Genomic DNA, 12,961 nt, shown 5'->3' on the forward strand with positions numbered 1-12,961 from the left:
TCTATGAAGTGAAGCCCATCTGCAGATTGCACAAGCATCCTCCTCTAATGCAGATTTGAGGCATAAAATAAAGTAATATTATTCATGTCTATAGTTCATAACAATTTTATGCAATAAGAGTTTTCTCTTTTCCTGATATTCAATTATTGTTGTCTAATGCTTAAATCAAATTGTTGTGTGTTTGAAAGGTGTATTTGTACTCAGAACCTCTTTTGCTTTTGTTTTGTTTGGTTACTTTGATTTCGAGATATTAAACTTTGAAAAAGAGACAACTTACTATTTTGCTTGGTTTATCGTTATTTTCTTAATGGTGTGAAATAGTAGCACTAAAGTTGAAGAAATACTTTGCCTGTGTTGTAATGATGTTCAGATAAGATCAAGATCAGAGAGTTTTGTCCTCACATAAACCATATGGGCCAGACTTGGAAAACAACAAATCATACAACTCCATAAACTTTGGCCATTATGTTTGTCTTAAACTCTTAGCACCTCAACAACTTTGTGAGGACTTAGGTTTGGGATTCATGTATTAATGGGGGAGCACATTTCAAGATCAAATATTTAAAGTTTAAACACATCCCTTATTATTGTAAGGTGGTAAATCTTCCATGCTTAGTTTAGTTGCTTAAATCTTTTACATCTAAATGGTTTCAAAATAAGTCTTTTAAATTGGTTGCTCACCTTCTAAGATTTGTTGATTTTGTCCCATATAATTATGTACAAAATATTCCAGACAGAGCTCATAAGAACTATGTTGTGCAAAGAATGTTTCAGATTCCACATTCCAGAAAACATGTGATTAATTTTCTACAAAAATCCAAAAGCTTTAACGGGCCCAAGGTAGCACACTTAGGGGGTTATACTTATACCAATCAGGCTCACATTATTGCTGGGCAAAGTGGGACCAGTTACTAGGCTCAAGATTCAAAACCCAAAGTTGAAGCATGCACAACTTGATAAAATTCTTATATGTAGAGTAAAAATTTAATTATTCAAAGCTCTACACTATGCCTATACATAAGAAACAGAATCACTAATTTCAGATTTAAACCTGCATACATGATTTAGAGTGAACAAAACTTAGCAACTGCATTATATATTAAAACATTGAGAAACACATGATGATGAAATCCAAATTTAAGTAACACAAAATACTGATGTACTACTACACATTTATAGGTCTCCATGAATCAAGAGAGTGGACAATTATTTGTGAGGCTTCTTCCACAAGATCCCAATCTTCTTAAGCATCTTACCATATTTCTTTCTCTGGAAATCATCATCATCATCATCAATGATGATATCATCACAACAAGGCTCATACTTGTTATTCATCAAAGGGATATTGTATTTATTGTCAAGAGACAGAGATCTCTCAGTGAGTTTCCCCTTTCCTGTTGAAAGCAGAGAAGCAGCAGTTTCTGCAGCCTTTCTCCATTGATCACACTGTACCTTAAGCCTTCTAAGTTCGGCCTCCATTTCTGACTTCAATGCTTGTGCTTCTTCCAGCTGCTCCGCGATCCTCGCGGCCTTCTGGTTGCTCCGGTCTGCCTCCTCCATTGCAATCCCAAGTTTCACGGCCGCCACGCGTTCCACAGCCTTAGCTGCCTCAATTTCTGCAGCCACACTTTCACTCAGTACCTTATTGAATTCCATATTCTTCAGAATTTCATTTTCTTCGGATATGCTCTCAAGTGTTGTCTCCTTGTCCATCATCTCTGCCTTCATTTCAGCAACACATTCATGCAATCTTTGAATCTCCATCTTGAGTTCATTTTCATGTTCTCTTTGTGATGACAAGTTCATTTCAATCCTTGCATTCAGCTTCTCATTCTCCTCCACAATGCACTGCAACTCTGTTTCCTTGTCCAACAAGTTACCCTTCAAATCTTCAATCTCAGCTTTCTTTCTTCTAAGTTCAGCCTCTAATTGAGACTCCCTCTTACTTGATTCTAATTTCATCTGTTCCATTAATTCATATGCGTTCCTGATGTGAACCATGCTCCGAATCTGTTCTTCATGGTATTTAGTCTCAGCAGTCTCCATGGCACACCTCAGTTTTTCTACCTCAGACTTGAGAAACTGAATTTCAGAACCAATTTGATCAGCACCGTCTTGCTTTTCCAATTTTTCAGCTTCATGCTTATGCTTATGATCATCAACAAGATTTCCATTGTGGACAATTTTGCTACTAATGAGGCCGGTTGCGAGTTTGCTTACATGCGAATGGAGGGAGTTTCCGGTTCTAGATGGGTCTATTTCTGTAGCAGATTTAGCAGCATCAGCCCTCAAGAACTCCACAGTTCTTTTCGCAGCCTCGAGTTTTCGCAAAGTCTCATCAACCAAAGGTTCTGCCTGAGATGACTCTTTGCAATCCTTGAGCTGGTTTTTCATGTTCTTCACAATACAAAGAGATTCTGCCAAGTTTTGTTTCAGGTTTAGTAGTTCCAAATCTGATGATTCTGGATACTGTGTCTGTGAGTTCTCACAATGAGGAATTTCAATCATGGAAGATGTAAGGGAATCTTCAAGATTGGCAGAAGTGAGGCTTAGAACTTGCTGCTGTGATTCTTCAAGTTTGAGAGACAAGGCAAAGAGTTTTTGCTTGGATTCCTCAGCTTCTTGTTGAGCTTGTTTCTTGCATGATTCAGATAAACTTAGCTGCTCCCTCACTTTCTTCAAATCCTCTCTCAGATGAGAAACCTGAGATTCCAATCCAGGTATTCTGCTTGGTCTTTTCCTCTAATACCAAAAGCAAAGTCATAATGAAAAATTGTACATTACAGAATACAATGATAAAATACCAAAGGAATCAATTGAGTCTCAGAAACATGTGAACAAATTTCAATCACAATTGATGCATATACGATAATGCCATCAACCTTCACAGTTTACACATAAATGGAATCAATAACCGGTTATTATAACAGTAGATAGGGTAGCTTATTCTATCCCCTCTCTTTAAAAAGGCCATTTAATATCTATCTAACATCACAAATAAAAATAAAGAAAACTCGCGTGCAGTTATCTTTAAATATATCAAATTATCTAACGGTTCTAAACTGTCAATTTCATATGAATACAACTATACGTGAGTTTTCACCACAAATAAAACTTAGTATAATAATATAATAAAAGTGCATAACCAAAATTGTGTATGATTTTGTGTGCAAAGGTTCCAAGTTCCGAGACATAACATATTACTAAGGAAACAGTGTTATTAATTTGAAAGAAAGTGATACCTCAGGAGCAGGGCTTCTAGGTGATCTTCTTTCAATGACTTTAGGGCTTCTATCCTTTGATGTTGTTCTATGAACTTGATTTAATGTTGATGCAGAATCAATGTACAGCGCAGAAGGCCTGAGCTGGCGCACGCCGCGGCCACGAGGGGACACCTTCCGAGACACCTCAGAGGAGCCATTTCTGAAACCAAATCACAGTTATGATTCATAAGGAAAACATATCCTCTGGAGCAATAAAGCTTTTGCCATATATGGCTGAAGCAATATCTTCACATCATTCTCAATTCTTAGCTGGCTTACTCATTTTACAACTTCCATTACTGCATACATAGTGTTAGATAGAATGATAGATAATCCAAACCGTTCTTTCAAAATTCAATTGTATTTAGGTGAGTGTTATTGATTGACAACATCATATGCAGTGAAGTTTCCATTTCAAAGTTCAATATCAACATTAATTAGTTACAGGTATATATAATATATTGATGCTATGTATAAAAGCATGTTTTATAACGTAACGCAACACTGAAAGCTACTTGGGAAGATATAGTGATAGTGATGCATGCAGTTAATGATTTTCCAAAAGAAGAACACCAATCCAGCATTGTTCATATTACATATTACATATATTATCATACAAAAAGTTAATCATATAATTAAGTAGGGTCTATGCACAGTGGGATAAAGTTGATGAACAAATTGGTTTTTGTGTTTGCTCAATGCTCACCATGTGAAAACTTTTTCACTAAAGCCACCTTCCACTCCACTAATAATAATGTTGTACAAAGTTATATATACATGCAAACTTTGGACTAAAGCTTTTACATCAAAGTGACATTTGAATTTGAACTAGTAACATATATGTATGGTGAAACAAAGTTTGAATTTGAAACATTACCTTGTGTTTGGGGTTTGCATCTGCATGGTTTAAGTGAAACGCGTTATTAATAATTAGGGTCTCTACTTGAATGCTCCTCTGACCCACAACCACTGTAAACTTTCAGAATTGTATGCCACAAACTGAGACAGTGGAATCCAATGTAAGGTCAGTGAAACCTGAACAAAATAAATAGCTTCATGCACAATGTGTGCTTTGCATCATGCCATAATAAATACATCAAATAAACTATAATTAGAGGAAATTTTTTTCATGTTATTTGTGCAATATTGTATCAGAATTTTTATCACCAAAAAAATATTAACTTTAATTATTGTTGACTTTAAAAAAACTAACGCCAGACAAATAAAAAAAGATATATCTTAAAAATACAAAAAGTTTTTTGAAAAATAAAAACAAATTAAAAAATTAATTTTTTTTTATATTTTTTTTCTATCGATTTAAGTTCTTAAAATAAATATGACATTAATAGTAATAAACCCAAAAGTTAGCATTAACTAGGACGAAAGTGGTGTTTCATCATTCATCATGCCATAACAAAATAAAAATATACCATGAAATGTTCCTTTTACCATGGATGGTGCCAATATGTCAAACAAGTTGATTATTACATTAAAGATGGGACGTACATGTGCCTATAATACAAAAGAAAAATAAAGGAAATCCCACGATGTACAATGGCATTTTGGTAATGACTCACAGAAAATTTATTATATATGTGCCTTCAACTTTGGTCCAAAAAACGAAAGGGACACTTGGCTCTTTCCCATTGACATTTTTCCATAATATTTTTAACGTGGGAGGGGAAACAAACAAATTGAAAAATCATGATTGTGATTTTTTATAGCATGTCATGACATAAAAATAATTTAAAAAAAAAACACTTGACAATTATCACTTCTACTAAGGATTATCAGTCACCAAAAAAGAATAACCTAAGAAAAAACCAGAAAACATATGCAAGAGAATTCAATAAATAAAGAATAAATAGAAAATGATTACATACATGGAATAATCAACATCTTTTCTAATAATAACATACTCCAAGTGAAAGGGACTGCATTATTCAAGTGAGCTTTACATCTATATGGCATATAATTAACCTTTTTCAGTATAAATAATGAACTTATATACAGCATATATATAAAGTGGAAACGAAATAAAGCTTATTATTATTTCCAGCAGAGAAAATAAAGCAGCCATAGGCATAAAAAGAAATTATGAACAAAGAAACTCTTTTTTATCTCATCACTTTAAGAAAGATGAAAAGAAAAGATGGATCAGAGAAGGAGGGAAGGAAATTCAAAACTTCAAGTTAAACAGACCCTAATGAGAGGCAACAAGCTAAATAATAAAGTAAAATTATAGTTACTAGATATGGCAACATATACTTTGTATATGAACTTGTGTATGACTGCTACATAGCTCCTGTATTTAATAATAATAATAATAATGCTAATTATGTAAAGTAAGAAAGGACAAGGTAGGCAATATAATGAACAGTCTTACCTAGTTATTAGTGGTTACACAAACTACTCAACTCTCAAGACGTGGATCCTCTTAAGTCTTAAATACTATTCTGGTTTCTAAGCCTTTTTGGCATCTTATGATGAGAAAATATATATAAATGATGATACTGTGTCAGCTTCTTGTTTCTATGTTATGTAATAAGAAGAAGAATGCAGCAGCCTTATACAAATATAGAGACTGGAAAACAAGGAAAAGATGAAGGAAGGAAGGAAGGAAAGAAAGAAGGAAGGAAGGAAGGAAGGGGAGTTACAAATTAGAGGGAATGGTGGGGGAAATATAGTAGTGTCACAAAAATTAATAAATCTATTTCAAGTAGGACCTCTTAACTCCATATAACATTATAGTAACGCATAATGTTACAAAATAATGGGCTCTTTTAGGTTCTTGGGCTTCTCCTTGGGATCCACTACAAAAATTATTTCATTTTACAACTATATAGAAATTTTAATTTATGCATGCATACTGATTTTTACACAGTAATTGATATTTGGTTATCAACCACAATTTAAATAATGTGTATATATATTTTATTAATGTATGTAAATTGTAAATGTTAAACCTTTTAATGACATGAAAAATTTCCCAACATTGTTATTGATTGGCCCATTCTACTTGCAAGAGGCCTATCAGATCAATGAGATCATATATCAACCTGCGCTGGAAACTTAAATACAGTCGACTTTACGTGAAGTTGATAACTGCCAACTGTTAGATGATTTGACTGAATTTTCATCTAACGGCTCTCAACTATCAATTTCACGTGAAGTCGACTGCACCTGAATTTTCACCTCAATCTAATATTAATAATTGGGTATGTTCGGTAAAGGGCCGTCACGAGCACTAAATTAAAGCCTTATTCATCTAATTTAACCGTTTAGATAAATAGTTTAATTAAATTTTTTTAAAAAATTAGTTTAAATAATAAATATTTATATTAAAAATAGTATATAAATAAATTATTTTGTATTTAACTTTTTTATTTTAAAAGTATTTATTTAAAAAAAATATGATAAAAAATTTTATTATAAAAAAGTAATTTTTTTAACTTTTATCATAAGCACTTAAATAATTTTTTAAAAAATCATAATTTAATTTTAAAAATTACACCAAATATTAATACTACTATTTTTCATAAGTTAAAAACTCAAAAAAATAACCTTTAAAATTTTTCAGGCTTTAGTCAAAACAAAAACTATAGTCACCATGAATGAAGTAGTCATGAACTAAGTAAAAGCATTGGGAAAAGGTTGGCAAAATTAAATAAGAATTAATCAATTTTGTGTAGATAACAGCAGTATTATTGAACTTCATATAGCATTGTTTGATTATCGTAAGGTGAACACTTAACAAGAGATTTTAAGACTGAGATTGATCAGATCAGAGTACTATTGTGATTGTGAATGCAGTGATTTTATACTTAAATTTTATGATAAATTTCTTTTTTATTACTTATTACTAATATAATATAACAATATGAACAATATAAACAATGTACTTTAAAATTGGTTTAATAAAGTAAAAATCAAGGTTTTGAAAATCGATTCGGACCAATCGGTCGAACCGGTTAAACCGTAAATTGCACATAAAAATGATTCGATTAAATAGTAAAATTATAAATTTTAAAAACCAAAATTGAACCGGTGAACCGGCTGGACAGCAAAACGTTGCCGTTTTATGTCTTCTGGAGCCCTAAATCCCTAATTCGATCCTCTCCCTTCTCTTCGAGCTTCAGAAACTGAGAACTGAGAGTGAGAACTGGGATCTGGGAACGCCTCTCTGACTCTCACACGATCGTCCTCGTCCCTCACGTTCATCCAGCCACCGCGTCGTGTCGCCGCCGTCGTTCATTCGAACAACCACCTAATCGCGCAGCAGCCGTCGTTCCTTTGCCAAGCCACCTCCGTCGCGCAGCAGTCGTTCCTTCAAACAGCCACCTCTATCGCGAAGTAGCCGTTGTCCATTCGAAGGTGCTCCACCACTGCTTGGTCACTTGGCGTCGCTGTCTCCCATTCTTCCTATTGCATGTTCTGTTGAAGCCTTGAAGGCGCCTTCGAGCTTCCAGAGTTTCAGGTAATCTTTTTAATTTCTTTTTTCAGTTTAGCATGTCTCTGTCTCCCAGATGAGTTTGATTTAATAATTTGTTGATTTTATGAAGCTTTGTGAAGTGTGAACTGAAGTCACTGTAGTATGACATGATGAACTCTGAAACTATAAATTCTGTCTCTCTATTTTATTTTTCTTTGAACTGTGTAGTGTGAAACTGTGAACTGATTCAAGATTCAACTGATCCTGCTAAACTGAATTGTGAACTTTGGTTAATAATTGTTGTTTACTGATTACTGAACTGATTTTACTTTGTTTACTAAACTGGATTTTGTTGTTTGTTGAGTAATTGTGAATGATTTTAAATAATTTAGGATGTTGTTTGTTGTGAATTTGAGAGTTGAGATTATTGGGTTGAATGATATTTTAAAGTTTACATTAGACTATAATTGTATTTGCATGTGTTTATTTATATTTTATTTATTATTTTATTATAAAATAGTTTTTCGGTTCAACTACTGTCAAACCGGTTAAACCTATAAATTAGTGAACCAGTAGTTAGAGCGGTTCGATGACCGATTCGGTTTTCAAATCCTTGGTAAAAACACACTATACTTCTAAATTATCCATTTAAATTTTAATATTATGATAATCATCCGCACACCTAGTGAATTGAACATCCGATATATCCATTGTTCATATTATTTAGTATTTTTATTACTATAGCTTTTTTTATTAAGTTAGGAGGTGAGTACGAAGAGATTATATGATTTGAGGTATAGCTCCTCGATAGCTAATATAACTGTACAGTTATTAAAGGAAGATGTGTTATTAATATATAAAATACATTATGGTTGGGCTCACGTGAACCTTGAGGCTATCAAGGAAATATTCTTGAGAAACATTGGAGTTAGTTGTTTAAACCTAAGTTTCGTTCATATATACTATATAGGCTATGTTATTTAAATAAATTTTTCCCTGGAAATATGTTGGAACTTGGGACATCCCATCGTAAACTTGACAAGTTTTTCTGTAAGTTTAAGTATGAATATAAATATAATAGAGGATTCTAAACTCAATAAAGTATGTAAAAGTGATTTGTAAATTGAAATACACGTGACATTGTGACAACTCTTTCACTCAAAGTTGTAGCCTGAAAGTTTATCAAAATGAAATTATAGAAATCACATATATATAGTAGTAGTTTCAAAAAAGAAAGAAAGAAAGAAAGAAAGAAAGAAAGAAAGAAAGAAAAAAAGAAACAAATAGAAGTAGTTTGAATGCGCGCGCATGGCTTCATTTTGGCTGTTTAAGTTATCGTTCATTTGTTGTTTCTATTTTAATGTTTTTCCAGGATATTCAATGCATGTAACGTGACTAACAAAAATAGAAAATTGACCAATATTAATTTAAATATAAAATAAAAAAATTAATTGCTTAATATTTATATTATTTTGTTATAAATATTTTTAAATTATGTATAATATTAATTTTCAATATTTTTTAAACTTGTATTGAATTTTTAATGTTGTTATTTTAAATTATTATTTTTATATAAATATATATTTCGGTATGTAAATGATGAATTAATGAGTTATTTTTAATATTGAAAAGAAAGATTATGCTAAGTGTATATTAAAATAGTTACTAAAATTAATTATCAGTATAAAATACATGTTAGAATATAAATACATATGAAAATAAATTAAAATCACACATATATTTGCAAATCATTTTTACATACTTTATTGAGTCATTAATTGAACCGGTAGAACTAGTTCTATGGAAATAAAAAATATAAAATAATCAAAAATCTAAAATTAAAATTTAAAATATATATCTTTAGTGATATTTTAAAAACAACCAAATTTTAACAAATTATAATCAACAAGTTATAATGCAATTATTATTAAATAAGTATATAAAATTCTAGTATTTGTTCATGATAAATATCTTTTAATTTTATTTTTATATTAAAGTATTTTTATATTTATTTTATTGTTATATACTATATGTATTTATTGAAAAATAATATTAATAAATATTATATAATTATAAAAAATAATTATATTATAATTAATAATAATATTTGATATTTTTATTTATATATATTTAATAATATTTATATTAATAATTATGAATAATAAAAAATACAATTAATTTAAATATAAGTAAATATAAAATTAAAATAATACCTACAAAAATTATTGTATAATTTTATTATATAATTAATAATTAACATATAAAATAACAAAAAATAACATATTTTAATGACAAAGAAAATATGTTGTATAAGAAAGATTTAAATTCAAATTGCATTTTCATCCATTTTAGATTTTTTTTAACAATTTGGTTGGATAAAGTTTTCACTAATTTTTTACTAATTTAATCTATTTTTATTGATTCTTAATCTTAAATAATTTTTAAACTGGAACAAACTGATTAAAAATTCAATTTACTAATTTTCTGAACCGGTCGGTTCGATCCGAATTTTACAACAATGCAGGGGAGATGGTTATGAGTTATGAGTGTTAGGATGATGAGGTTATTGGAGTAATTTTGTAGGATTAATGAATATGAACAGAATCTAGTGCACACCTGTCCTTAATAAATAATAATGCAGCGGGACTTGTCGTTTTATATTAATATAATCTAATATATTAGTCACACCATACACCATAGTGTTGCAATAAAAACGACACAGTACACCACTCTTTCTCCACAATTCTTGATCACCAGAACCATGAGAACCAGCAACCACTTGATTGGAGTACTGAACTTCTTGACATTCCTGGTCTCAGTTCCGATCCTAGGCGGCGGAATATGGCTGAGCAGCAGGGCCAACAACACCGACTGCATGAGGTTCCTGCAGTGGCCATTGATCATCATCGGGATCACCATCATGGTGGTGTCCTTGGCGGGTTTCGCCGGCGCGTGTTACCGCAACACCTTCCTAATGAGACTCTACCTGGTGGTCATGTTCATCGTCATCGCGGTCCTCATAGGCTTCATAGTGTTCGCCTACGTGGTCACCGAGAAAGGGTCGGGCCAGGTGGTGCCGAACCGGGCCTACTTGGATTACTACCTGCCGGACTACTCGGGCTGGTTGGAGGAGCGGGTCGCCAGTGACTCCTATTGGCCCAAGATAAGTTCTTGTATTAGGGATTCTAAGGTCTGTGCTAAGCTTTCTGCTGTTCCTGAAACTGCTGATATGTTCTACCAAAGAAAACTTTCTCCCATTCAGGTACACTTTTTTATTTATTTTATATTTAAATCTTATATTCTTTTTCTTAAGTTAGTGTGTTGTATGAGTGTTTTTCAAAATAATTTGTTAATAATATTTTATGTAACAAATAGCCTTATCTAATTTCTTATTGATTTATGGTTCCCATAAAGTTTAGGGTTGGTGATTATAAATGAAGCATGGGTGTAGGGTAGAGAAAGAGTTACTTGTGCATGCACTTCATTGGATGGGTAGATCTGGACGGTGCTAGTGTAATAAGATAACCCTCTGGCACGTGGGCCATGCTGGGGGCTTTGACTATTCATAAACCACCGAAAATTGTGTCACTCCACCAATCACGTGCATGCTACCCATGTTAGAATAGCAAGTACACTATAATTTAAAAAAAAATGAAATAAAACATTAATATAATATGCTCTCGCATAGGATATTAGGATGTAGCAACAATATAGATTATATAGTTGATAAAACTCACATAGAATGAATTAAGACATATATACAGTAAACATTATTTAATTTATAGAGATTAAGGTTGTATCATCGATCAGTATAAAAGCAGTAGGATATCATCCATGTCGTTGATGAAGTCACGATCACATATGTTGAAAATTGAAATATCACCTAACAAGAATGATATCGTGACAGACAATCAGACACATAGGGTATGATAGAAAGATATTTCTTAAAGACCATGATTAATATTGCATAATGCGGGTTTATTTGGTATGAGTGTGACATGATTATTGGGGGCCTCCTAGCATGACTCACTGGCCACGTTGCTGATAACAAATGATAATACGTATTTACGTGATTGAACAAAATTTGAGGAATATTGCACTGTATTGCTTCAAAAGTAGCTATTCTATGTAGCAATATTTGAATAATTTTTTAGCTTATTGATCCTTAGATAAAGTCATATATAACATTATTACAGTTGTTTTAGCCTTTTTCTTAATACTCAATTTGTTGATGTGGTTATTATAGTCTGGTTGTTGCAAGCCGCCAACAGAGTGTGGGTATGTGTACCAGAACGAGACAGTGTGGAACCAAGGCGGAGGCCTGGTTGGAACTGACCCTGATTGCAGCCGGTGGAGCAATGACCAGCAGATGCTCTGCTACTCGTGCGACTCTTGCAAGGCGGGCGTCCTCGCCAGCCTCAAGAAGAGCTGGAGGAAGGTCTCTGTCATCAACATTGTTGTCATGATCATCCTTGTCATCCTCTATGTCGTCGCTTACGCCGCCTACCGCAACAACCGCCGGATGGACAATGATGAGCCCTACGGTCAAGCAAGGATGACAAAGACACAACCTAGCGCCTTTCATCTCTAGCTCTCATAATCAATATCGTTTCTTAATTAAACTACAAAGCATAAAGATTGTAACTTTGATCTGGTTTCATTGTGTAATTCGGTTTATTATGGATGATGTGTTAGATTTCTGCTTTGAGGGGAGTAATCATTTCATCATTTTGTAAATTACTGGGAATGAGATTATGAATTGACAGCTTTGTTTGTAGATTGAATTAGTAGAAGTACTTTAATTATTCATATAAATCCATAAAAGAGTGATATGTCTCACAGACTCTCCTGTATACGATTGTTTTGAAAATTGAGCAAAATAACTTAAATATGAATTCTGTTAGGTTATGTTGTTAATTTTTTTTGTGTACTTATGGTTGTTTTTGAGATGGGTTCCGCTAGATATACAATAAAAATTTTGAACAACGGAATAATGAGCTAATTTTTTTTAGCCCATTTAGGCATAAAAAACAAAGCCACCTAAATCAAGTTAAAAAAAAAAGAGGAGTGTTAGGAAGGTAATTTTGAAGTTTTGTATCTATCAATTAGTTATCAATAATATTTTTAATGGTATGAGATTACATTTAATAGTAGAAAATCACTCATTTTTTTTATGGTTAAATACTGACTAAAAAACAAAAAAAATTGCTGCCTCTTTTCCTAAAAGAAATCCTTTTATCTCTACCATTGGAAATTTTAACTATCC

General features: G+C 32.2%; 2 protein-coding genes across 3 annotated transcripts; one reads left to right on the forward strand and one right to left on the reverse strand.

The window, feature by feature from the left end:
- Positions 1-950: 950 nt before the first annotated feature.
- Positions 951-5,806, reverse strand: LOC130946839 (interactor of constitutive active ROPs 2, chloroplastic-like). 2 transcript variants are annotated; one of them, XM_057875710.1, is made up of 4 exons: positions 5,650-5,806; positions 4,141-4,262; positions 3,243-3,423; positions 951-2,742 (listed from the first exon to the last, which is right to left on the reverse strand). In XM_057875710.1, exons 2-4 carry the CDS (start codon positions 4,164-4,166, stop codon positions 1,207-1,209), a joined length of 1,743 nt encoding a protein of 580 aa, XP_057731693.1. In that variant the 5' UTR covers positions 4,167-4,262; positions 5,650-5,806; the 3' UTR covers positions 951-1,206. The 2 variants fall into 2 exon arrangements, with proteins under 2 accessions (XP_057731693.1, XP_057731694.1); XM_057875711.1 differs by having other exon boundaries at positions 4,141-4,298.
- Positions 5,807-10,383: 4,577 nt separating this feature from the next.
- On the forward strand, positions 10,384-12,590 carry LOC130943600 (tetraspanin-3). Its single transcript, XM_057871541.1, has 2 exons — positions 10,384-10,957; positions 11,942-12,590. Exons 1-2 carry the CDS (start codon positions 10,457-10,459, stop codon positions 12,284-12,286), a joined length of 846 nt encoding a protein of 281 aa, XP_057727524.1. The 5' UTR covers positions 10,384-10,456; the 3' UTR covers positions 12,287-12,590.
- The last annotated feature ends 371 nt before the right edge of the window (positions 12,591-12,961 follow it).

This window comes from Arachis stenosperma, chromosome 8, assembly GCF_014773155.1.
Source record: "Arachis stenosperma cultivar V10309 chromosome 8, arast.V10309.gnm1.PFL2, whole genome shotgun sequence".
Lineage (NCBI taxonomy): Eukaryota > Viridiplantae > Streptophyta > Magnoliopsida > Fabales > Fabaceae > Arachis > Arachis stenosperma.

Excerpts from the sequence above, each read along its gene's own strand:
- LOC130943600 (XM_057871541.1), top strand. The coding sequence starts at position 10,457 with ATGAGAACCAGCAACCACTTGATTGGAGTACTGAACTTCTTGACATTC. Across the intron at positions 10,958-11,941 it reads GAAAACTTTCTCCCATTCAG|TCTGGTTGTTGCAAGCCGCC; the intron begins GTACACTTTTTT and ends TGGTTATTATAG.
- LOC130946839 (XM_057875710.1), bottom strand. The coding sequence starts at position 4,166 with ATGCAGATGCAAACCCCAAACACAAG. Across the intron at positions 3,424-4,140 it reads ATGCAAACCCCAAACACAAG|AAATGGCTCCTCTGAGGTGT; the intron begins GTAATGTTTCAA and ends ATTTGGTTTCAG. Across the intron at positions 2,743-3,242 it reads CTAGAAGCCCTGCTCCTGAG|AGGAAAAGACCAAGCAGAAT; the intron begins GTATCACTTTCT and ends TTTTGGTATTAG.